Here is a 25362-nt window from a genome sequence, read left to right as displayed (position 1 = left end):
GTGAACGGATTTTCATGATGCCTTACAATCCAGGGTTAGTCTTCTTAAAAGGATTTTGTTTGTATGATTTTCATTGACTGACTGCGTATAAAACTGTTTAACTAATTTTGTGTCGTTTGAAACATCTAACCACGTCGGTTCTTTATTTATTGAGTCGTTTGAAACAACTAACCACGTCGGTAGTTAATTACCGTCGTGATAAATTTATAATGACGTCGATTGCTACGTTATTTCGTCATGTGAAATGATAATACGCCGGTTTTATAAATAACCGTCGCTTGTTTTCTTGTGCTGACTTTTTATATTAACCGTCGTTTTTTATGTTAATTTTGTGCAGCCGTCATTGGGTCTTGCTGATTGTGAGAGCAAATAGGGAAACCGTCTATTTTCTGGATCATCTGCCTGGAAATCGTGTGGTTGATGAGGAGGGCAAAAACATCACAAAAAGGCTTTAAAATTTATAATTCCTACATAGGCGACCAGGCCGTAAAGCACCAATTTGGAAAACTCGCCAGCACACCAAAGCAACCCAGCAGTGTCGAATGCGGGTATTATGTGATGCGCTTCATGAGGGACATCATCATGGATCCTTCCTTGGAGTTCGAGAAGAAGGTAAGAAGAAAATTTTCAGAAACATTTTATGTGGTTTTTTGTATTATCAACGACGGTCCTTTAAAATTACCGTCGTTGAATGGATATACTACGTCGGTTATGAAAAATAGCGTTGTCTGTGACTGAATTTTTTTGTATTTTTTAAAGCTTAATAATCATTGTTTATGGATTGCAGTTTGCCAAGGGAAAAGAGCAAGCGCCATACCCCCAAGCAACCATTGATGAAGTCCGGAATGAATGGGCAGGTCTTGTTTGCCTTCATATGGAGTAGAGGATTTTTGGAACACTTGATATTTTTATATGTACAAATTTTGTCTATAATATATAATGTACAAATTTTGTCTATAATATATAATGTACAAATTTTGTCTATAATATACATCCTTTTTTTCCTTGAAAATTTGTTGAGGTTTTCATAATTTAAAAGAAAAAACAAATTGCGTAATTGACGTGTAATAACTTTGCAACGACATAATTATGTCAAAAACAGACGTAAAAGGATATTTAGACGACAGATATGACGTGGTAATTAAATTACACGGCGACACCTTTTTTGTTTAAGTCGTGATATACCGTTTGTACGTCCATGGGACGTCGTTTTAGTGAAAATTTCGTCATGGTTTCGCTTTTAAAAACGTCCTTTGAACAAGTAAGTCGTTTATTATATAATTTAGAGTTTAGGGTTTAGGTTATTACTTTTTAACGACGGTGATTGAGTCGTGGAATATTGAGTTTATGTCGGATGGGGAAACATCCGTCATGCTTTCTCTTTTAAACGACGTCCTTTTTACAAGTGAGTCGTTTATTATTATTTACAACGTCGTTAATTACTTAACCCCGACGTGGTTTGTTGTTGATATAAGAATATTTTATTATTTTTAATTCAAAATATTCAAAATAAATTTAAAATAAATCAAAAAAATGCAACGTCAACTCCTATGAAGTCATTGATATATTTTCTTCCCCCTAAACCTCAAAAAAATACAGTTTGAGTAATAAAAGTTTAAAATGACCACCCAAAATAAAATTGTTTTGATGAGTCATAACATCACTTATAGTTTGATGGTTTAGGGTTGTTATTTATTAGGGTTTAGGGTTAAAGTATAATTTTTGGGGTTTAGGGTTTATGTTTGTTATATATTAGGCTGTAAAACCATAAACAATTTTATAAAATTATATTTTAAAAATATATAATTTAGGGTTTAAAGTTTAGGGTATTACTTTTAACGACGGTGATTGAGTCGTGGAATATAGAGTTTACGTCGGATGGTGAAACATCCGTCATGGTTTCTCTTTTAAACGACGTACTTTTTACAGTGAGTCATTTATTATTATTTACAACGTCGTTAATTAATTAACCCCGACGTGGTTTGTTGTTGATATAATAATATTTTATTATTTTTAATTCAAAATATTCAAAATAAATTTAAAATAAATCCAAAAAAGGCAACGTCAACTCCTATTGGTTCAATAGACGACGTGGTTTCTTCAAAATAAACGGCGTTATGTTCAGTGTTTGAGTCGTGGAATACTATATTTACGTCGATTTTGGTAGAACTTTCGCCATGGTTTTTCATAGTTTTGACGACTTCTGTTTGATTTTGCGTCGTACATAGTTTTACCACGACATCTTTAATGTAATAAGCGTCATGTTTAATGTGAACTTTTAACGACGGTTGTTTTTTCGGTCGATGTTTTAAAGAGCGCGCTTTCTAAAAATATTCGCGGAACCTAAAATTTTCAGATTTGGCTCTTAGTTTTATACTTCTAACCCTGAATCCTAACATTTTCAGATTTCGCGCAACATAACATTTCGCTTTCTCAGTTCATCTATAATTCAAAGTTGGGCTCTCCAGTGCTCTGTCGAATCCAAGTAGGCCATAATCTGTGAGCTCTGCCAACCTGTAAGTACAAACCCTCTCTTCCCCTTGTAAATTCATTGAATGATATTACGTTGTTTTGTTAAAGGGTTTTAGATATATGTTTTGCGATCAGTTAATAATGTTGTTGGAGGTATGGGTTCATAGATTTTCTGTTTAATGTTTTCTTGATCACTCTCTGTTATCTTGAATAGGGAATGGATTTAATTTTGTCGGATCTTTTAATCACTCTCTGTTATGTTGAATTGGGAATGAATTTATTGTTTTCATGCTTAGTATATGTTGGTTTCATGCTTGGTTTCATGTATATGTTGTGTTCTTAATAGGGTTTTGGGATCCTGAAAATAAACTGGTATATCGACGCGTTTTTAGGCATACGAGGACGGTAAACCGTCGTTTGCATTACTTATACACGACGGTGTTCTTTAACTACCATCGTGGTTATAATTAGACGACGTTTGTTGAAAATCCGTCGTCTATATATGTCAAATACGTCTGTTTTCGTTTAAAAACCGTTGTCTGTGTTGTATATTACTTGCTATTAGAACTTTATATAATCTGCTATAGTGATGGCCATTGCTTGTGTTTTCACTTTATTATATATAATAGGGTATAGTGTTGGAGATGGATAAGTCATGGATGCACTCGGATAGAAGATCGAAGGTATATGAGTTAGGGGTGGAAGCATTTTTGAACTTTTCTGTACAAAATCTTCTAACTACAACACATATCCGTTGTCCATGTGTTAAATGTGTTAATTTGAAATTGTTTGGGGTTGGAATTATAAGGGATCACTTATACTTTAATGGAGTTGACCAAAGCTATAAGAATTGGACATTTCACGGAGATCCTTGGGAAGCAACTACTAATGCTAGTAGAAATGTTGAAGAAGATGATGACCATAGTAGGTACAGTTTTGTGTCCGAAGAAATAGAGATGGATGATAATGATTTTGGTGATTTTGGATCTGATCCTTATGAGTTTGCCAATGTGATTGGGGATGGAGATCAACCATTGTACCCTGGTTGTAGAAAGTACACGAAGTTATCGGCATTAATGAAGTTGTATAATTTGAAGGCAAAACATGGGATGAGTGATGTCTGTTTTACAGAATTATTGAAACTTCAAGGAGATTTGCTTCCAGAAGGAAATACAATATCAGCCTCTATGTATGAGGCAAAAAAGACTTTGTGTGCATTGGGGCTGAGTTATGAGAAAATGCACGCATGCCCCAATGATTGCATCTTGTATAGGAAAGAGTATTCGGATTCAACTAATTGTCCTACTTGTGGTATCTCAAGGTGGAAGGAAGGTAAAGATTCAATCTTGAAAGAGGGTGTGCCAGCGAAGGTGGTGTGGTATTTTCCTCTAATTCCAAGATTTAAAAGGATGTTTCGATTACATGAGACAACTAAGAGTTTGACTTGGTATGCTGCTAGAAAATCAATTGACGGTCAGATGTCTCATCCGACGGATCCCCGTCTTGGAAACTTCTTGATGATAAATGGCCCGAGTTTGGTAATGAGCCGAGAAACTTGAGATTGGCTCTTTCATCTAATGGATTCAATCCCCACAGTTCTCTAAATTGCAGATATAGTTGCTGGCCAGTTATCTTAGTTACATATAATCTCCCTCCATGGCTGTGCATGAAACGAAAGTTCATGATGTTGACCTTATTGATTTTCGGTCCTAAACAGCCCGGAAATGATATAGACGTCTACTTGGAGCCTTTGATTGATGATTTAAAATCTTTGTGGGATGGGATTGGAGGAGTGTATGATGCACATAATGCAGAATACTTTACACTCAGAGCTGCATTAATGTGGACAATTAATGATTTCCCCGCCTATGGAAACTTATCTGGTTGTGTTGTTAAAGGATATAAAGCTTGTCCAATATGCGGCGATGATACACCTAGTCACAGGTTGAAAAATGGACACAAAATTTGTTACATTGGGCATAGAAAATGGTTACCAATCAATCATCCATATAGGAGGCAACTGCAGCTTTTAATGGGAAACCTGAATATGGCACGCCTTCCGAGCCATTAACCGGAGAAGAAGTGTTGCATATGGTTGAAGATGGTGACAAGGTTTGTTGGAAGAAGAAATCAATATTCTTTGATCTCGATTGGAAATACCTTCATGTGAGGCATGTCCTAGATGTTATGCACATTGAGAAGAATGTTTGCGATAGTATCATTGGTACATTGCTGGAGATCCCTGGAAAAAATAAAGATGGGATTGCTGCTCGATTAGATTTATTGAACATGGGGGTCAAAACTGATTTGCAACCCGAGTATGGAGAAAGACGTACTCGTTTGCCTCCCGGGCCTTGGAATTTGTCAAGAGCAGAGAAGAGAGAGGTTTGCAATTCTTTCTAGGGAGTTTCACTAAAACACCCAAAATGGAGGTTGAAATTATAAAAAAACCCAACACCCAAAACACTTTATAAACACACCCAAAACCCATCATTACACACACTCAAAACCCATTTATAAACACACCCAAAAAGTTAACTTTGGGGTTGATTTTGGGTGTGTTTCTATGTTTAAATAGTGTTTGGGTTTTTTTATAAATACATGTCTAGAATTGGGTTTATTTATAAATTTGTATTCTTTCTATGGTATGAAGGTCCTTGAAGGTTATGCTTCAAATATAAAAAAATCTTGTATCTTTACAAGATTCAAGACTTCTTGGCCTTAAATCACATGATTGTCATACCTTAATGCAACAATTGCTCCCTGTGGCAATTCGTTCTGTTTTGGAGAAGCCTGCAAGGTATGCAATAACTCGTTTGTGCTTCTTCTTCAATGTTATATGTGCAAAGACTGTTGATGTTTCCAAGATAAGTTGGAAGAAGATGTAGTAGTTACTTTGTGTTTGCTTGAGAAGTACTTTCCCCTTTCATTCTTTGATATCATAGTTCATCTAGTAGTACATCTTGTCAGAGAAGTTCGTCTATGTGGGCCAGTATATTTTAGATGGATGTATCCGTTTGAAAGATATATGAAAGTGCTAAAGGGGTATGTTCAGAATCGTACTCGTCCCGAAGGTTGCATTGCTGAGCGGTATATAGCTGAAGAAGCTGTAGAGTTTTGTACCGAGCATTTATCGATGTTAGTACAGTTGGAGTGCCTTCAGGCCAACAGATAGGAGTTTCAAAGCCATTATCAGGTTGCACAGTGAGCGTAGTTGATCGGGACGTGTTAAACTAAGCACATCTATATGTCTTGGAAAATACGGAGAAAGTCCTACCTTATATCGAGTACGTATGAGTTTTATTCTTTAAGTTTCCATTTTAAATTGTTTCTTATGTTTATCTTATATGTTTGGGACCGTAATGCTTGAATTTTTTGTGTCATGTAGGCAACATATGATCCACATGAAGACCGCTTATCCAAAATTTAGAAAGAGAACAAAGTGGCTGCAGGATAAGCACAATAGCACTTTCATTCAATGGCTACGCTTCAAGGTATATGTTATTGAATAACATATTGGACTTTTAATTTTTCTTCTTTCTATGTTAGATTGAATTAAGTTATGATTAATTTGCAGATTCAAAGTGAACTTAATGAGGAAGACAATCATGGTGTATCAGAAAATTTAAGGTGGCTAGCAGCTGGTCCAAACATGGCAGTGCCATTATATAGGAGCTATCTTATTAAAGGTATTAAATCCATCATCAAGGCACAAGATGATGTGCGGACAACTCAAAATAGTGGAGTTTATTTACTTGCACATATTATGCAAGTTGCTAGTGCCAAGGATAAAAACCCAATTCTCTCAAATATGGGTTTCTATGGTGTCATTCAAGAAATTTGGGACCTTGACTACCAAAAGTTTACAATCCCAGTCTTTAGGTGTGATTGGATAGATAGTACTTCTGGTCTTGTAGTGGACGAACTTGGATTTACCCTTGTAGATTTGAGTAAAATTGGACATAGGAATGACCAATTTGTTTGGCTTCTCAAGTCAAACAAGTATTTTTTGTTGACGACCCGATGCATCGTGGTTGGTCGGTAGTGTTATCAATGCCTAATAGAGAATATAATGATGTTATTGGTGATGATGTCTTAGGTGATGTGAGAATTGAGTGTGAGCCATTTACTAGAGGGATGCCAAATGTTGACACATTTGATGAAGTGGTGGGTGAGTTAGGGAGTCAAAATATTCGAGATGGGTGTGAAGATATATGGATTGAATGATGCTTTATGTAATTGGCAGTGTATGACATTAATTTTGTAATATATTGTAATGTGATTTCTTGACTTTCATTATACAGGTTTTGGCCACAAAACAATCAGTACAAAAATTACTGGTTCCAGATTACAAACACGACGGTCTTGATAAAAATGTGAAAAACAAACGTCTGTTCTAATAAAAAACGACGTTTTGGAGCATTCAACGACCGCAATATATTTACCGACGTCTTAAAGCAAACCTAACAATGAAGAACCACGACGCTATTGTGAAACAGTTATCCAGGATAACACGTCGGACAAGCATAAAGAACAGCCATGTAATTCAAAATAACACGACTCCAATCCCATAATACCGACGTCTAAAAGACGAGATCTTTAACCTGAACGTTACAAAAGACGACGTCGTCATGAATTTACCACGTTGCATGTTCTTTCATAAACGAAGTGGAAAAAGATGAATTCACGACGGTATTTGAAGTCCATTGGTAAATTTGTCGACGTTAAGATATATGAATTAGACGACGTTAATTTTTTTAATGAAGACGTATAAATTATGAAACATGGCGGTCTTTTTCATGGTAACGATGTTGTATATAGACGACAACATCGTCTTTATAAATTAATGTGTCGTAATTAATGACCCCATCATTTTTTCCACGTCGTTTATTTTCAGATCCTGTTGTTAAAATTATTTTACACGGCGGCGGAATGAGAAACGTTGCCATTTCAGAGTCATTACACAACGATTATATTTCAAAATATGACGTATAAATTCTGTAATACTGCTCTCATTTATTTGGAACCGACGTTGTTTATTTATTTCAACGTCATCTCTGTACATACATGCGTCGTAAGTAATGACCCTGACATCTATTTCCACGTCATCATTTATAGAAAAATCGAAGTGGAAAATTTATTTTACGACGGTTGTTGGAAATGTTGTGACGTAGTAGGCGTCAATAACGTCGTCTATTATGTATTTAAAGACTTCATATTTCTATTTGTCGTTAAAGGTTTATTTAACGGCGTTGAGTTTTAGTTCTCGTCGTTGTATGTTTATCTTGCGGCCATGATCTGTTAATATATGTCATATGTTTCCTTTTTAACGACGTTTTTTTGTTAGAGTTGGTCGTCTATTCTCATCCTCGACTGTTTTTTTATGTCTTTTTGCAGTACAAAGACGTCGGTTTTTATTTGTTGATGACGTTTTTTGTTTTAACAACGACGGGTATTTACCGTCGTGGTTTTGTTATGGAAAAGATGTCGGTGGATTCCACGACCATTTGAAAACTGAATACACGACGGTGAATTCCCGTCGTGTTTTTCCTTTTTTGTAGTAGTGAGGACAGATACTGTAGCATGTAGGGCTTGTAGCTTTTATATCCCGTACTTGTAGATTCATGTAATTCAGTTCACTAATTGTATATTATGGACGTAGCCTGACTTGAGTGTGTGTCATGATGTGAATGTGTCGTTTTTATGATCTTAATCCGTTGAGTCAAATTTAGACATCAACAATTTCTGTATACATGTATTCTTTTCTTTACTTGAATGCTAGGACGAGATGAGAATGTTGAAAATGTTATATGGTAATATTAATATCACATTGTCAATTGATTCATGGAATTTGTGTGTATAGGAAGCTCAAGTTATAGGAACAATGAATTTCCTTTAACTAAGATGTGAAAATCTTTAAATTTGTTTTGAATTTTAACTAGATTGATGCATTTTTGGATGTTCATTGCAGGATTATGCAAAAGGTAATCTAGATGCAGGATACATAAATGGTGCATTTTAATTGGCGAAAAGACTCATCTCTTCATCATAATATCGTACTTCCCCCTCTTTAAAAATATATATAAATATATATATATATATATATATGTATGTGTGTGTGTGTGTTATAATTATGAGCCTAAATAATCTTTATATACTGCGCACAGCAAGCTAGCCCAACGGTTTGTATTTGAAGTTGTTGCCAATCAAAAACACCACCTTGTAACCTCTAGTTACGTATCCTAGACTTTTTCAAATTAAGTTTTGTCTAGCTCTCCTGTTACAGCTATAGCTTCCATAAACCAGGTACGTGCGAGAGAGTTTTTCTCTTCTACTGGCACCTAAATTGTCCGGTCTTCTTCTGCTGCCATTTACTTGCCTGAGAAATTAATTTCTCCAAAAATGTCCGATCAGAAATGGCTTTAAGAATAAGTATAATTAAGTTGTAAATTGATGTTATATATATGGTTAATTACGTGTTTCCAACCCATGCCACCCACGAACAAGTGCAATGACGTCGTTTCACAGTTTTACCTTGTAGGATCAGTGACATGATCATTTGATCGCGGTAAGGAAATATTTTTGCTCACCATTTTAACCTAATGTGTACTCTCACTACCCATCTTAACACTTGGCATGTGTTCATTGGCATAACCATAGTTAATTCTTTGCCTTATATATTTATGGAACCATGGTTATACTTGTAGACACATATCAAGTATTGAGAATGATGGTGAACAAAAATATATATGCTCCCTTAATCTAACTTGATTTAACCTTGCAATGGTAATGAAAACATGTCAACCTCATAGCTATAGCTGCTAATTAATTGCGTGAGATTTTAAGAGCAAATCCACGTCATGGGTTAATTGTTTCTATCTTTTGAGGCATGGATTTCGAACTGGAAGGATAGCAGCTCATAGCTAGCGTCTTTCTATATTATTCAATTATACATATTTTATACACCACTATATTATGACATATCTGTATTTTAATTAATCATGCGGTTGGATAAGAAGCTTCCATAGCAATGCCACAGAGTCCTTCCTTGGCAGGAATGCCCCTTTGCATCGTCACATATCCACTCTCCCCCCACCCTGTGCCCCAAGAATTCTTCACCAGCCAGTATTTAGTCCCATCACTACTAGTCCCGTATCAACTGCGTTAACACCATGATCTAAGTTTATACCACATGTTCCCGTGAACACACCACTTGAATAAAACTGGAATGTAGCGCCACTTGCGTCAATGGCAACCGAAATTGGTTGGTTGCAACATAGCATTTTGGTTGTTTTTAGGCACATCCTCGTACCCGTTTGTGGACACTGTTTGGGATGCAGCCTTCTGCGTGTTGCAACTAATTCCATCTACATCCTGCAGGTAGGGGTAATTAGCTTCAGTCGTCAGCCTTTGTTGCATTGGATGAATTGGAAAGCGTCATCCATTAGACCACCTTCACAGCCATGATCTTGACCTGTAGTGTCACAATCCACAAGCTCTTGCTCTAATATGGTGAGATTAAGTTTCCGGTTTTGAGCTGGTTAACCCCTTCTGTCGCTGCCACTGCTGAGAACACCCAACAACACCCTATAGAATTGAAATAACATGCCTCATCATTCAATGACATGTTATGTTGTGAAACAGTGAATGCGTCATCATTGAACAACTTGTTTATACTTACCACATTTGCTTTGGTCCTTGATAGGCGTCGCTGCACCCTTTTCTCTCCAATCCACTGAAGGTGGCGCATCAGTGACATTTCAATATCTAAAACATGTAGCTTTCATGGAATTGGACATGATCAATTTGGAGGATCGTTTCGTGTAACCATTACGAATTTCCCGAAACTCCTCATTGGTTAGGTCTGCAAATTCATTTAAGCTTAGAGTGAAGTAGTTCTGGCCCATGTGTTTGTTAAAAGCCTCAATGAACTCCAAGTTGGCCTTGAATATCACGAATCGCCTCTCTTTCTCCTCTGCATCCTTATAAAAAAAAACTGGCCCAAATTGAGCCAAACAATCTTCATGTCTAGCCAACATGGTTTTCTCATCATAAATTTGGCGAGACGATGCTTCAGAGGAGCAAATGGCCAAAATGAAATGAAAAGCCAAGCAGAGGTATTGCCCTTGATTTGTGAGAGCCATGGTAAAAAGTAAATAAGCACAATTGGTACGTATTCTATGGAAATATATTTAATCTTGGATGGGCATAAGACATTCAATGAGCATCTGGGATTTTATAGACATAAACTTGTTGTGAGCCGTCCTTTTACTCATAGTATACTAGATGGGGGACCTGTCTTTCTACGTGCCTTCGAAGATTTTCTGACTTGGGCACACAATAATTCAATGTTTTGGGCCGTTAATCATTATTTATTTGCTAATTTCACTTTATTCTTTACTAACGGTATAAGAAGATTAGCTGAACTAACTCATTTTTTTGAAGGTTTTTTAGGATTTAGACATAAAAAAAAATTCACTTTTGGAAAAAGCCAAAGCTTTTTCAAAAAAGACAAAAAAACCACTCAACTTTCAAATCAAAGACATGCAAATGTATTGGATTCCTTAAGAAATCTAAAAATAAATAAGGGTATTTTTGTCCATTTTTGCTTCTTTTAAAATTTTTCTCTCTCCTTTTGCTTTTTTTCAAAATGTCCCTTTTTTTGATAGACAAGTAATTGATGGAATTACAAATAGAGTCGGTATTGCGATGCGAGTTTATTTATTTAATTTTTTTTTTTTTTAAAGGAAATGAACAAGTGATCCATTACAAGTCATGGATCCTCTTCGATCTTAATCACTTCATAAACTACTTGACGTATTAACCAGGCACAGAATGATTCAATTTTTGGGGCATATTATTTTAAAGAAAAGACCAAATTTTCACATTAAAATAAAAAATAAAAATCAAACTAGTATGGACCATGGAATTTAAGCTTAGCATAATTAAGGGCTAAATTGATAGGTGACATGTTAAAAGTTTAGAATTTTGATTAGGAGATTATTAGGTTATAAGATAGATTTTAAATCGTATTTTTCTTCTCTTTAAATAGGTCCTAAATTGAATCTTAATTAAGAATTAATAAAGTAAAAAATAAAAAGACTAGATTAATGGCAATATCTTCACGGATATAATACTTGAGTGCACTTCTAATTACACTTCCTTGTTTATACTAGTTGTTTATTCACGAATCATAACCGTGCATATATCATAATCGTAACTGTTGATTTCTTAAACCACAATTTATCTATCTTTGCAATCAAAAAGAAAAATTCACTGAAATTGGAAACTGATTTAATATCAAACGGTTTTCGTCTTCAATTCTTTAAATTAGTTCTGAAAATGCTTGCGTGCTTTGGCGAACTGCTCGCACTCAGGACGAGCTTTCTCAACGACCAAACCAAGAGGGTAGGAAACGCGTTGGCTTGGTCCGATGGAAACAACGCTGTCTCCTTCCAATAGGTTGATCTTCCGGGTGGCCACCGGCGCAGTTTTCGATTTGTTATTAGGGTCGACTTCGTGGGAAATCTTGCATTCAGGGTCAGGGCTGTGTAGCAATGTCACTTGACAATCATCCAAAGGCTCCTTAGATTTTTCCAACTCAAACCAATACAATCCAAGTGGGTTGGTTTCGCCCTCTCGGCTGAATTTTATGTTCCCCCCCTCCCTACAGTCCAATCGCACCTTTGCACCTGATCAATGGGCAATGCACATGCATGCATGCATAAATCTCATATTCAAATCTTATAATCGACAATTAGGTAGTTTGTTACCTACTTATTAACGTTACGTACCTGGAATCATCTTACTGATCTCGGTCATAGACTTCAATTGGCAGTTGTCACAATAGACCAGGCCGGAGAGGTAGATTTTGTCGTCGGTGTTGTTGGAGTAAGCGAAACTGAGGAGGGACAAGAAACAAAAGGCAAAGGCAAGGATAGTAGTGCTAGACTTTGTCGACATTGTTGATTTCGAGTTTGCTTGTGTTGGTTCTATTCTATGTATTGCTGATGATGAATTAGACATGGCTTTCTTCTTCTTCTTATAAAGGGAAAATAAGCAAAAAAATGCGTATATTTTGGAGAGTTTTGTGAGCCTTTGTTTGTTTACATGTGGAATTGAGACAATTACTCACCTCCTTGACCCGCTCTTGATGGGACTCGAGTTCAGGAGAATAACTTGCCTGCAACAGTTGATCAACAACTTAAATGAATAAAAATGGATGATTCGAGAAGGTCACCACAGTAATTATATATGGCTGCAAGCCAATAGTTAAGGACCTTAAGGGTTTGCTTTGATAGAAAACTGTTAATAATAATAGAGTGTTGTTAAACGAATTCTAAACCCTATGATATAAGTACACCCTAATATTTAAATTGAAATGTAAAATTAACTAAGTACATCCTATTTAACTATCAAAAATACCCTTGATACACCTTAATACACTCTATCACACAACACCAAACTCATACAGCTCCTCAATTGCACTTATGGCACGAGCAATGCTAGAGAGGATTTACTTGCGAAAGTTTCGGTCAATCATCAATCAAGCACAACTTTATCTTCCTCATCTATAGGCACACTGTCAATGGCATGCAACAATGTTAGATAATAAATAAAAAAGATTTATATCTTGTACACCTGTAAGTCTATTATTATTTTTATATAAGAGAAATGTATTTTAACCAATTTTTTAGTATTTTTATTTTATTTTATTCAATTCACGTACCCTGATTCAGAAATATTCTTTATTTTTGAATTGAGACGTGACAAGAGTCCAATCAACAAGGACCCTTTCCCATACCAACATGCTGAATGCAAATTTAGCTAAGCCGAATCAAACCTTAGCCAAGGTTGGATCAAACATGACTACTGTTGAAAGAAGAGCAAAATAGGTCATAGTGGATCCGAAGGCCAGAGGCATGACAAAGATGCGATGTGATTTGGCACTAAATGTGGCTCAACTGAAGCCAAATGAGCCAGCAATGAGGTAATCCAAGCAAGCAAATCCAAGAGGTCGGAGAATGAGAGAATTGTAAGCCAAGCCTAGAATTCCTGCCCACATAGTCCAATGTTGAAAGCAATTCCAAGTTTGAAACAGTTCTACATGTTGATTAAAAATAAAAGTAATGTTAGAAATACTACATTATTATATCGCATTATGTACCACTTCTCTAATAAAAGTATGACCTACCAATACAAATAGGTCTCATATCTATCAGATAAATGATTCATAATTTGGTACAATAATATCATCTTCCTAATATATATTTTCCCAAAAACATACATACTTGTCAGCATCTTAGAATTAAAACATGATTGTGTGGTTTGTTATTTATTTATTTCATAATTTGTTAACTAATTAGGTAGTCGATTGAAAATAGGTGGGCCTCATTTTTCTGTGCGAACAAAATTATTTAATTATACATGGACGAATCGGTCAACTTGATAGCGTCGATAAGAATTTTACTTGTCTTTTTCTTTATTTTTTAGAGGAAACTTCAAGAATATGGTTTATCCAGAATATTATTAGTTCAAAAAAAAAACTTCTTCTATTTTGTTTTTGGTGTGAGGGTATTGTTGACATTTCATATCACCGGGCCAATAGTATGGTGCCACGTGACTAAGCAGTTGGATACCTCTATGGACTGACCTGACCCGTCATAGTCTAAGAAGCAGACCAACTGATCCGATCAAATCTCTAGACCATGGGTATCACATCTGGTCGGCTCGGTGGTATCCACTCACGATCGAAGCCACCCGAGCTGCGTACTTAGACAATAACTCCTTCACTCTTCTCGATTGAATCAAGCATAAGCAAATCAAAGACAACTGGAAAATCCACCACAGAACGCCTCTATAAGCAATCTAGCTCGCACAGGTTTCCAAGAATTACTAAAGGAAACATTTAATGCACTTCTAATCTGGCCCAGGTGTAATCCAACAACTGGTCCCCTGATAATTAGTGTGATAACCAGTGCCTATAGTGAAGGTATAAAATATTGATAGTATCAAAAATACGGAAATTTCGATGAAAATATCGGGATATTATTGATATCAATAAAATTGAATAAAAACTACGAAAATTGTAAAAAAAACTTGAAATTTTTTATTGAAACTTTGGAGAATGTTTATTTAGTCAATTATCTATTAGTTTATTACAAAAAATTGAAAGAAAATGCATTGCATGATGGGTTTAATTAATTTAAGTTTGTTTGTATCATACCTGACCCGCATCTCATGCCATGACACATGGAAGGGGTATGACACTAAGGAAGGCTCCATGGCTCGTGCTGGCAAGCCCGGTAGTACGAATCAATAGGTCTCTTCGGCACCCACGACCGATTCTACGCACAAGACGGCCATGTAACCCATGCTGGCATGTCTAATCCTACAACGGCAGACGCTTCAGCTCCATCCACCGATTGTTCACTGACCGGCCCACGACCGGTGAGTGTGTTCGGCATGCCTTGCCAATTCTACGCCTTAGAAGGCATCTTGCAGGATGTTCTCGGGTTCATCGCTAGGATATTTGCTGGGACACGTGTCAGCCTCGGAAGACACTCCCACAAGTCCCACATCGAAACTAAGTACCAAAAAAATCCCAAAATTCTCTATAAATATAGCTCCTCACCCCAGATACAGGGTAAGACTTGCTACTTGACACTTATGCCCTTGCATTGTCGATAGCTTGCTCTCATGCCCTTAAGCTATCTGTGAATAGTAGTCATCAAATGATAAATCCCCATAATAGTTTTGCATATAATTGTTAACATGCCACCCATATGGATCCCAGATTGGTTGACATTGTCCATAAGCAAAATTATTTGAAGATTGAGTCTTAGATTCTTCCATGAGCCACTCGATTCCATCCCAAAAAGAAAGGTCAAAGACTCACATTCTTATGTGAAAATCTATTCTTGCAAAAACAGTTCAAAACAAAATAATATAAATATACATATTTTAGCATATTATCACAAAAACATAAGCAAAATGGTGGTTAAGACATTGGAGAAGTGAAATGGCAGAGGTTTGAATCCGCTTTGCATGTGTGCTTTGTGTTTTTTTTTTTTTAAACTTCCTTTTGTCCATTACATCGATATTTTCGATATTTTAGCGATATTATAGGGATATTTTGACAAAATATTGTTGAAGTATGAGCGAAATTATTGACATAAATTATTTTACGATATTATCGATATTTACACGATATGTATATGGATACATTTTAGAATATCCATGACTCAAAAAAACGATAATATCTTCAATATTTCGTTGATATTATCAATATTTTAGACTATGCCTACAGCCACATTCTCTCTCTCTCACCTTAGTAAGGAGGGTGGCTGAAGATCTTCACTTCCCTTTCAGAGAATTATTCAACTACTAATGTAGGAGTTACCATTCCGATCTATCTTTTATACGGTGGTGTTGCCGGACTCGCTTCGCCCGGACAGCCTAATAGAAAAACTCAACAAGGCTCGACGCGAAGCACAAAAGCGCTTTAAGGCGCATTAATCAGGCTTTGAGCGAAGGCGCAGATGGAAGACCGTGTACGTGTAGCTAGACAATTACTGGTAATAGAATCTCTTTCCTGCTATTAGGATGTAGCTTCATTTCCTTCCCGTAGCCCAAAAAGCGTAGGGGGGAGGGCCGCCCAAGCGGGAGTGAGTGAATGACCCAATGTGTATTTCCTTTCACCTTAGTAAGGAGGGTGGCTGAAGATCTTCCTTAAGCTAGATTCAAAGGGATATACTCCCCATTCATCTCCTATAAATACTCTTCACCTAAATTCAAATAAAGGTATTAACTTCTTACTTCCCTAGAAATCCTATTCATTTACTCTCTCAAACACTAGTTCATTCTACTTCCAGTTTTGGCATCAAAAAAGGTTTGGCTGGTACCACGCTAGTGTCTTTTTGATAACTTGTTCTTAGAGTTGTGCAGACCATCTAGGTAAACAAAGAAGGTCTATTCGAGGATACTCAACCCTATTCGTATCAGATCTTGGCCCAAACCAAGGTCCTATCGTTGGCTGCCTAGTCAACAAGGGTGTCTAAAATGTCGCATTGACTTCAATGAACCAAGTTGAAAAAGTCACATGATAATTATTATTATTATTTTTTTCAATCATGATTAAGTGATTCAAACTTGAGACGTTTGCTAATTTTAGAAATAAAATAATCACTAGACTAATTGCCACGTTTGCTAATTTTAGAAATAAAATAATCACTAGACTAATTGTTTGGCATGTGTGCAAAAAGAATTGTTTGTTTTGAAGCTCTCATCGGTATCCTTAAATTTCATAATATTACGAAATTTGACTCTGATATTTAAATTAGGAATAAAGTAGAATTGCGAAAAATTTGGTAAATTCAAGTCTAAATCAACAATATACAATAATTTCACACATTCAACTCTTGGTCCAGCCAAATAATTGAATTCTTGTGAAGTAAATGAAATGCAATAAGATTTTAAATTGAAACAATTGTGTCTAATTATAAACTTTCAAAGTAGGAAGGGACGCTTTTTATCTTTCTTGAAGAGACAATTCTTCAGTTATATATAGTTTGAAAAATGTTCACCTCCATTCTCCTATCCTCCCAAAATATCTATACATATAGAATTTTTATTTATTTATTTATTTTAAATCTAGGATTTTGATAGATTCGAGCGTTTATAAGCCTATTGTATTATTGAAAGCTTTGACATCTTTTTATTTCATTTTCTCTGGTGTAAGGTTTTGAATCCGTAGATGCTTTCCATTTATACAAAATTATGGGATTAAATACATAGGTTTCTCTACTTTACAAGGTAACAAATACGAACAAATCATACAAGAGATGGAGTATGGGGAGAAATTGGTTTAAATAGAAAAGTTCTATGTCTACAAGGTAAAAAGATATTAACAAATTACACAACACAATATTCCATTCATATTTGGCTGAGTTTTATAATAATAAGCTATTTGAAACATAATTCACCCATTTATAAGCAAAAAAGGCCCAGCAAAATCTAACTTTAAAACCACAAACTAATTTCTCTTAGTTACTTTAGAATTACAAACTGGGTTGTACTTTTGTTTTGTTCACTAGTGTTTTGTTCCGATAACAAGTTACCTATTATATTTATGTCAATGGTAGCAAAACCCTCTGAAAAATGACCCAACCGTTTTATTCATACAAATATATAGTTGGAGTAAGGGGCTTGTAACTCAAGTGGTTAAGAGCATTTACTCATATAACGGATGTTCTAGGTTCGATTCCCCCCTCCTCAATATCGCTGGTATATTAAAAAAAGAAGGAAAAAAAACCAACATTGCGGGAAGGGTTTTAGGGATTTGCTTATTTTAACATTACTTGACTTTTGATTTTGAGCCGTACATTAAAATGGAAGTACCATCCATACGTATGGTTTATTTTTTTACCACTACTAGAACTCAAATGCTCTTGGATTTGTATATTGCTCGAAGTAAACATTAAAAAAAAAATTGTTAGTACAAGTAGATAATCCATAGCCTGGTTTTGTGTACATATTTGTGCCTTATATTTTCACAATGATCCGGCTTTCTACTTGTAATAAGCTCTTTGTAGTGCTTCGAACAACAGTTAATAAACTGCCACCATGATAATGATACTACGTACAATATGCTACTCAAACATTTACGAAACTCTTGCCAATCCTTAATAAGGCAGCTTGGTTGGCTCCATTATAGAAGGTACAACCAATGATTAGGGCTGGTTCTGAGATTTTAGGGACCCAAAGTGAACCTTGGCAATGGGATCCTAGAGTTCCCTGTCTTGTCACTTCCATTCGATTGTATCTCACAAGCCCTAGGGCCAGATTGTTAATCACATGTAAAATTTGCAGAGTAACCAAGCCTAACAAGGTAATGCTCTAAAACTCTCTCTCTCTCTCTCTCTCTCTCTCTCTCTCTTGGTTTAAGGCACAAACAATATGTACATGTAAATTTGGACGGCAATGGCATGTAAAAGAGACTTTTCCGTTACACACAATAATTTATCGAAATATGCATGTTATTGTCGACATTGGTTTGGTTTAATTAATTTCTATAAAATTCATCATGGCCGGGTTTGTATTGGACCTTTGGATAATATATACAATGAAACAGGTTTCGTTTCAACCAAAGGAATATAAGAAATCATTTTGGCCCTCTCTATTTGGCCTCACATGTTCCATGCCAACAGAACCAATACCACATATTACACACGCACAACATTGCTATAAATCCGTCTTAACCATCAAGCAACAAACCTCTCTCTCTCTCTCTCTCTCTCTCTCTCTCTCTCTCTCTCTCTCTCTCCATGCCAACCAAAATGGTAATAGTTTATACGCTTTGGCACCTTCTTTTTTTTCTGAAGCAAACTCAACGGTATGAGAGATTTTATGTTCTTTGAAGAAAAAGAGAAATACCACTTAACCTAATATTGATCACTTGAATTTCAGGGAACATTCTGCAAGGAGAAAGGGGTGTTGGTGAGTGTGTACGTGGAGAAACCGAAGAGGAGGACGTTCTCAAATCACCGTCACCATCACCGTCACCACCATCACAATAACCATCATCATATTCATCACACCATTAGGAGAGAGGTTGTTCATTACAGGCGTGGTGCTGATGGAAGAGGGTACATTAGTAGGAGAGCTGAGCTCCTTCAGTACTCTCAACACCTTCGGCAATCCGCTAGATCAGCCCCAGCTGCTTCCACAGCCTTAAATCCAGGGCCTAACAATACCAATAGTCAACAATCTCATGCCCAGGTACCTTCCTTTTCTTTATCCTTTTTGTGTGTGTGTGTGTGTGTGTCACAACTAGTACTTTTTTACTGTAGACAAGTTTCTTGGATGTAATTTAGGGTTTAGAAACAGAGAAAATTGACTTCATAATCTCATCTATAGCTGAACGATTGATCAGAACTTTAGGATTCGTCTGATAACATCTTTCTTTTCTATTTAAATATTGGCAATATCCAACTAGAACTACCGTCTCCTGAGATGTCAACTGAAAAACATCAAAACTGTATTTGGTTAGCAATTTGACATTTTTGCTTAAATTTCATTTCCCCCGATGTGCTAAATAAATGAGTTATTATAATCTTAAAAATAGTTTAAAACATTAATAAAGAGTAAAAGTCAACAGGTTTGCAAAATGAAGGAGCCCATTTAATTATAAAAAAAACTAGAGAAAATTAAAAAGAAAGTAGGCAAATTTGCTATCAATTTTTACACCAGCTTTCATTTTCACCTGCAAATAAGTTGTTCTGTTCCTCTTTTCCCAATATCACTTGTATATATAAAATAAATAAATAAAAGTTGTTTGGTTCGAAGGAGTTTGCTGCCCTTTCCAAAATATATCAAGTTTAAAGTAAGAAACTCATAATTTGAGGTCTTCGTCCGGCATAATTAAAAAAAAAATTAGTTTTTATTTCAAAAAATCATTCTAGATATTTTCTTTCTTCTAATTTAAAGCTCTCTATCTCCCTTTCCCTTCTAACCTCCTTTAATAATTTTTGTAATAAAAACATTATAAAAGCAAAAATAGGGTTACCAAACATGCACTTAGCTTATCAAAAGAACTTGGGCTTAGATGCGAATTGGAGAAAGGCCATGATCAGCAATGACTATTAAAAAGTTAGATTGACTGATAAAGTTGTTGTAGTTAGATTGTTGCTGTCAGAAGAAAGCCAAATAAGATTTCAAAAGCTCCAATCTGCTTTGGCAACTGGAAAATCCCAGACATGTTTGGATTTTTTACATGTTCACAAGCTAAGAAAGACAGGAAGACAAGAAAGAAGTGTACTGGCTCTACTACCAGCAGCAAAATAAAAGCTGTTATCAAAAGCTTGAAGGTAATTGAAAACTTTAATTATATTTATTTGGTTTTCAGATCATTATTCATGTTGTTATAAGTGTCGCATTTGCTATTTAGTTTGAAAATTCAATCTAAACTCAAATCCTTTCAGGTGCAAAAGCAACGAGGAGTATTTTCCAAGATGTTCTCATCTACAAAGCGAAAGTGAAACTTCAAGTTAACAACCCATGTAATTTTATTTTTTACAAAAACCATTTTTCTTGTAAACAAGCCAGTGAATCGGCTTTTTGGCTCTCGCTCTTTCCTTAACAAGAATATTATCGTTTTTTTTTTTCATTATGACAAAGTAAAATTACAACAAGAAGCTGCGACAGAATCCCAAGTTCCGAATATCGTACAACAATTTAGAGGAGATAAGTAGTGATTTTTCAGGGTTTACTTAAGGGTGTAAAGAACATCATGGAATCTTCCATGGCAGAAAAATTTGGTACAACGAGTGAGCAGCCGAAGACCTACAGATTCATGCGTTTTAACACACCACATTCCTCTCATTCTTTAACCACTCAAAATATAAGCGGGTCTTGACCATTTTCCATGCTAATTTGTCCCCCCTTCACATCCAGTCTTTGAATTACTTTTTTTCTTCCCATGAACAACATTTTTTAGTTGACAATGAGACAACTGCCTCTGAATTCTGTGTTGCAAAATTGACTGTTAAAAGCTGCTCAAGTCTTGGGTCGAACAGGTTTTCCTTGTGTATAACCAAACAGAACACGTATGGGATCTCTGCTGTCGAGTATACTCCCACAGAGCAATGGCGCCGCTGACATGAACGTTAAGAGATCTAACAACTCCCCACTGTGGAATCTCAAGGCAAGCGTCCAGAACATGTATGATATCCACCGGTATACCTTCCTTTTCACGCCCAAGGACCAGTACCTGTCCAATGGATGCAAATAAGTAACGCAACAATGTCTCATGATGGAAACGAAACACCTTTCACAAATTCCATTGAATAAATAGCTGCCACGACCCTCGATATTACAATGAAACCGAGAAGAAGAAAAGGATAAACAATAGAAAGAACAAATAGCTTTTGGGAAATTACATACACTATGGTTACTTGTAATATCCAGAATGATATTTTATATACCGCTGGAACTAGGGCTCCACCTCTATTAAAGATGTGATACACAACGTGATATAAAAATGTGGCAAACCTAATATTTTCCTTTCATTATTTAAACTAGCCCCTACATGGATTTTTATTTTGTCAACGTATTTTTTATGGCAAGATATTGATCCAGCGCACAAATTTAAAATTTAAAATGAAGATGACTAAGATATGCATGTGAATCATACTTGCCATGATAAATTTTATATTTCCAAAAAGACGCCGTCACAATCTCTTTTTTCCACAATCACTTGTTAAAACATAAATCTATAAAGTTCATGATGTCTCCAATACAAGTCAAAATTACAGTTAATGAAACTTTGGGAAAAAAGCTCGAATACAACAATCCGAAGCACACCAAAAAAATGAAACATAGAAAACGAACATCCAACTATAAAATTACTCCTCCATCATGGCGAGGCTTTTGTCAGGCTGCTGTTGAGAAACCTTGACCTTGATCGGTAAGTTGAACGATGGATCTTGTTGTAGCACACTTGGAGCTTTGACCAAGCTGATGCTTTGTTCCAACTCTTTTGCTGCCTCCCTGTGCTCCTTGGCCTTCTTGCCCTTCATCCTGCACAAGTTTTTCAACAAATATCTTAATATATGAAAACCAAAAACACCTATTACTGTTTTTTCCTGTAGCAGAGGAAAGTACCTTTTCTCATGGTGTCTGGCCTCCCTATCGACTCTAACTTTATCGATCTTCTTAATGGCCTTCAGAGTGTTTGCTGTAAGATTCCTGTCATATCTCTCAGGCCTATTTCGCTTTCTCTCAAACTCAAAGGTCGAGTCCTGCAAAAAGAACACAAAATAAGGCTAACAGAATATACCCTAAGCCTTCCAAAGATCCAACATTAAATAGTAATATGAGCCCGATTAGATTAAGAAAAAGTAAGTTTGTTCACCTGTGTCATATCCTTCCCACGCAACCGCCTATAGGCCTTAGTCCATTTTACCTTGCGAGGATTCCTCTTCATTTTAAAGTTCTTGTGGCATTTGGATCTACAAAATCGAAAAATCTAGAAAAGAAATGGTTGTCAGGGAATTGAGCTGCACACGATGTTTCCTTAAACAGACATAATGTAAAGGCAGGCTTAGTCCTAAATGGCACTTCTTCTTCTGACACGGCAATGCAATTTCACAATCAGTATTGAAATGAAGTGTTAGATAATTTCTTTTGACATTGGTGAACTAGAAAATCCCATACATATGAACATAATTAAAAGCCATCATTCAGGACACATTCAAACCACAAGGAGTAAAGAAACGACCACACAACATGACTGCCAAAGAAATTAATTCATCCTCAGTGTCAATCTCATTTGTGGAGCTTCATATAAAATTGCATCCCTATGTAACCATGCAAACTACTCTAAGCTCCCTAATACTTCCCTATATCAACCCAACCACCGAACAGCACATTAGATAACAGTTGACTATAGATTCAGGAATGCAATGAATACTAACATTTTAAGACTCTGAAAACTATATTGTCAAATTAACATTTAAATTTGATAAACAGGACCATACATCTGCAGGTAATATATGTTACTTAGAATAACATTTAGATGATAAATCACAAGTGCATGGAAATTACATGGACAGAGTAGTTCCTACCTTTGCATCATTACGAACGAACTGAATCCCATGTCCAGGATACACGGTGGAGGAACAGAACCAGCATTTCTCCAACCTCATAGGGCCCTTCGATTATACAGCACTATTTTCTACAAAACAAATTAGAAACAGAAAGGAATTACACTCGGTCATTGAAATTGTTACATAAAAAGAAATTACAAACAGAAAGAAAACAAGTTGTGATTATAACAATTCATGTCCCTGCTTGCAATTAATTAAATTCAAAGATTATGACAAAAAAATTTGTAAGGATAAAAAATAGAGAATGCTCTACGATTATGCTCCTACGGTCCCACAACTACACCAAGTTAGCCTAACACTCGAAGAATACAAGATGAGCTTAAGTGGCTTGAATTAAACAGAACAAAAGTGGGGGAAAAAAACCCAAAAGATAAACCAATGTGTAGTGAGCACAGAATTGGAACACAATCTAGCTTTGAGACTTGTTGGTTCTCCATAGAGAATACCAAGAACAAAAAGGATTATATAAGCTTATTAGTTCTAAAGAATACAACAAAAATAGGAATAAAAGAACAAGGGTTGCTGAGATGGTTTTTACTTCTTACCTAGGGCTGTATTTCAGAGCTAGAACAACGAGAGATAGAGGGAGAGAGAGAGAGAGAGAGCTCAGAGCAAAAGAAACAGGTTGGGAAAGAGCATAACACATCAAAACCAAAAGACAAATATGCAGAAATCTAAAAATCAAGAAAGACCCATGAATTGATGAAGAGCATACTTAAACAGAATGTAATACAACCAGGTTTTGCAAATATGGGAGAGCTAGAGAGCGGCTGAGAGAGAGCAATAGAGAAATCTGGAACAAGTTGGCGGCGGATTTGGGGAGAGGAGGTTGAGAGTGAGAAAGACTGAGCGAGAGAGGCAGAGGCCGAATGACGAAAAAAAATCGAAGCCCCTCAAATGTAAAGGGTTTCGTCGGATCGAGTGTGGCAAGGACTAGAAATGGCATAAAATTGACGAATTATCTGCTGACACGTATATTAATATTTTTAAAAATAATATAATTGAAATACTAGAGTTGGTCCGGTTTTTGCCAGTTTGGAGATAATTAAAAGGGAGTTTCACTAAAACACCCAAAATAGAGGTTGAAATTATAAAAAAACCCAACACCCAAAACACTTTATAAACATACCCAAAACTCATCATTACACACACTCACACACCCAAAAAGTTTACTTTGGGGTTGATTTTGGGTGTGTTTCTATGTTTAAATAGTGTTTGAGTTTTTTTATAAATATATGTCTAGGATTGGATTTATAGGTCCAACCTGGTTCTGGAGGTTTCTGTATTTTTTTTTACTTAAAATACTAGCCTCTATATATATGTGCTTCCACGCTTGCGAGATATATATATATATATATATATTGGTTTTAAATTCTATAATTTAATCTAAATGTATTTTAGGATTCAAAAAGGATGATGGGTTATTTTATTTCATAAAAATAAGTTTCATTATCTGATTTTTTTTAATTTTAATTTTTTAAAATATAAAAAGATGTGAATTTACCATATTATCCTCATTGTATTAATAATAGAAGAGAAAAAACAAGTAGCATAATCTTGTATTGTATTGGTGTTTGAGTCGTTGGATTAACAAACATCATTCTTTTCTATTTAAATAAATATTGGCAATATCCAACTAGCGTCTCCTGATATAAAAACATAAAATTGTATTTGATTAGTAATTTGACATTTTTGCTTAAATTTCATTTCCCCCGATGTGCTAAATAAATGAGTTATTATAATCTTAAAAATAGGTAAAAACATTAATAAAGAGTAAAAGTCAACAGGTTTGCAAAAGCAAGTCAACCCATTTAATTTTTAAAAAAAAAAACTAGAGAAAATTAAAAAGAAAGTAGGCAAATTTAGGCAAATTTGCTATCAATTTTTACAACAGCTTTCATTTTCATGAACAAATAGATTGTTTGGTTCATCTTTCCCTGATATCACTTGTATATAAAATAAAATAAAAAATTGTTCGGTTCAAAGGAGTTTGCTGCCCTTTCCAAAAGTGTATCAAGTTTAAAGTAAGAAACTTATAGGGTCTTCGTCCGGTATAATTAAAAAACTTTTAGTTTTTATTTCAAAAAATCATTCTAGATATTTTCTTTCTTCTAATTTATAATGACAGGACCCACCCTGAATTCATCGGAATCTACGACGAATCCTATTGTGACACCACTACCCTATTTTAATTGTCCATTTAAAATTTATTAATTTATTTAAT

The 25362-nt window shown here is 35.5% G+C and overlaps 3 protein-coding genes across 4 annotated transcripts; 1 reads left to right on the top strand and 2 right to left on the bottom strand.

The window, feature by feature from the left end:
• Positions 1-11579: 11579 nt before the first annotated feature.
• Positions 11580-12482, bottom strand: LOC103342975 (olee1-like protein). Its single transcript, XM_008246640.3, has 2 exons — positions 12267-12482; positions 11580-12164 (listed from the first exon to the last, which is right to left on the bottom strand). Exons 1-2 carry the CDS (start codon positions 12433-12435, stop codon positions 11803-11805), a joined length of 531 nt encoding a protein of 176 aa, XP_008244862.2. The 5' UTR covers positions 12436-12482; the 3' UTR covers positions 11580-11802.
• A 3531-nt stretch (positions 12483-16013) lies between these two features.
• LOC148915616 (uncharacterized) lies at positions 16014-20744 on the top strand. The gene is made up of 4 exons (XM_089041963.1): positions 16014-16049; positions 18940-19251; positions 20154-20339; positions 20454-20744. The coding sequence occupies exons 1-4, from the start codon at positions 16014-16016 to the stop codon at positions 20508-20510; spliced, it is 591 nt and encodes a 196-aa protein (XP_088898089.1). The 3' UTR covers positions 20511-20744.
• Positions 20745-21727: 983 nt separating this feature from the next.
• On the bottom strand, positions 21728-24016 carry LOC103342976 (putative ribosome biogenesis protein RLP24). Of its 2 annotated transcripts, none has more exons than XM_008246642.2 (5): positions 23684-24016; positions 23097-23206; positions 22385-22498; positions 22135-22271; positions 21728-22050 (listed from the first exon to the last, which is right to left on the bottom strand). In XM_008246642.2, the coding sequence occupies exons 2-5, from the start codon at positions 23175-23177 to the stop codon at positions 21876-21878; spliced, it is 507 nt and encodes a 168-aa protein (XP_008244864.1). In that variant the 5' UTR covers positions 23178-23206; positions 23684-24016; the 3' UTR covers positions 21728-21875. The 2 variants fall into 2 exon arrangements, with proteins under 2 accessions (XP_008244864.1, XP_008244863.1); XM_008246641.2 differs by having other exon boundaries at positions 23854-24014.
• Between the last annotated feature and the right edge of the window lie 1346 nt (positions 24017-25362).

This window comes from Prunus mume, linkage group LG7 (genome assembly GCF_029339155.1).
Source record: "Prunus mume cultivar Tortuosa linkage group LG7, ASM2933915v1, whole genome shotgun sequence".
NCBI classification, from domain to species: domain Eukaryota; kingdom Viridiplantae; phylum Streptophyta; class Magnoliopsida; order Rosales; family Rosaceae; genus Prunus; species Prunus mume.
This window is presented reverse-complemented; position numbering and strand designations above follow the sequence as displayed.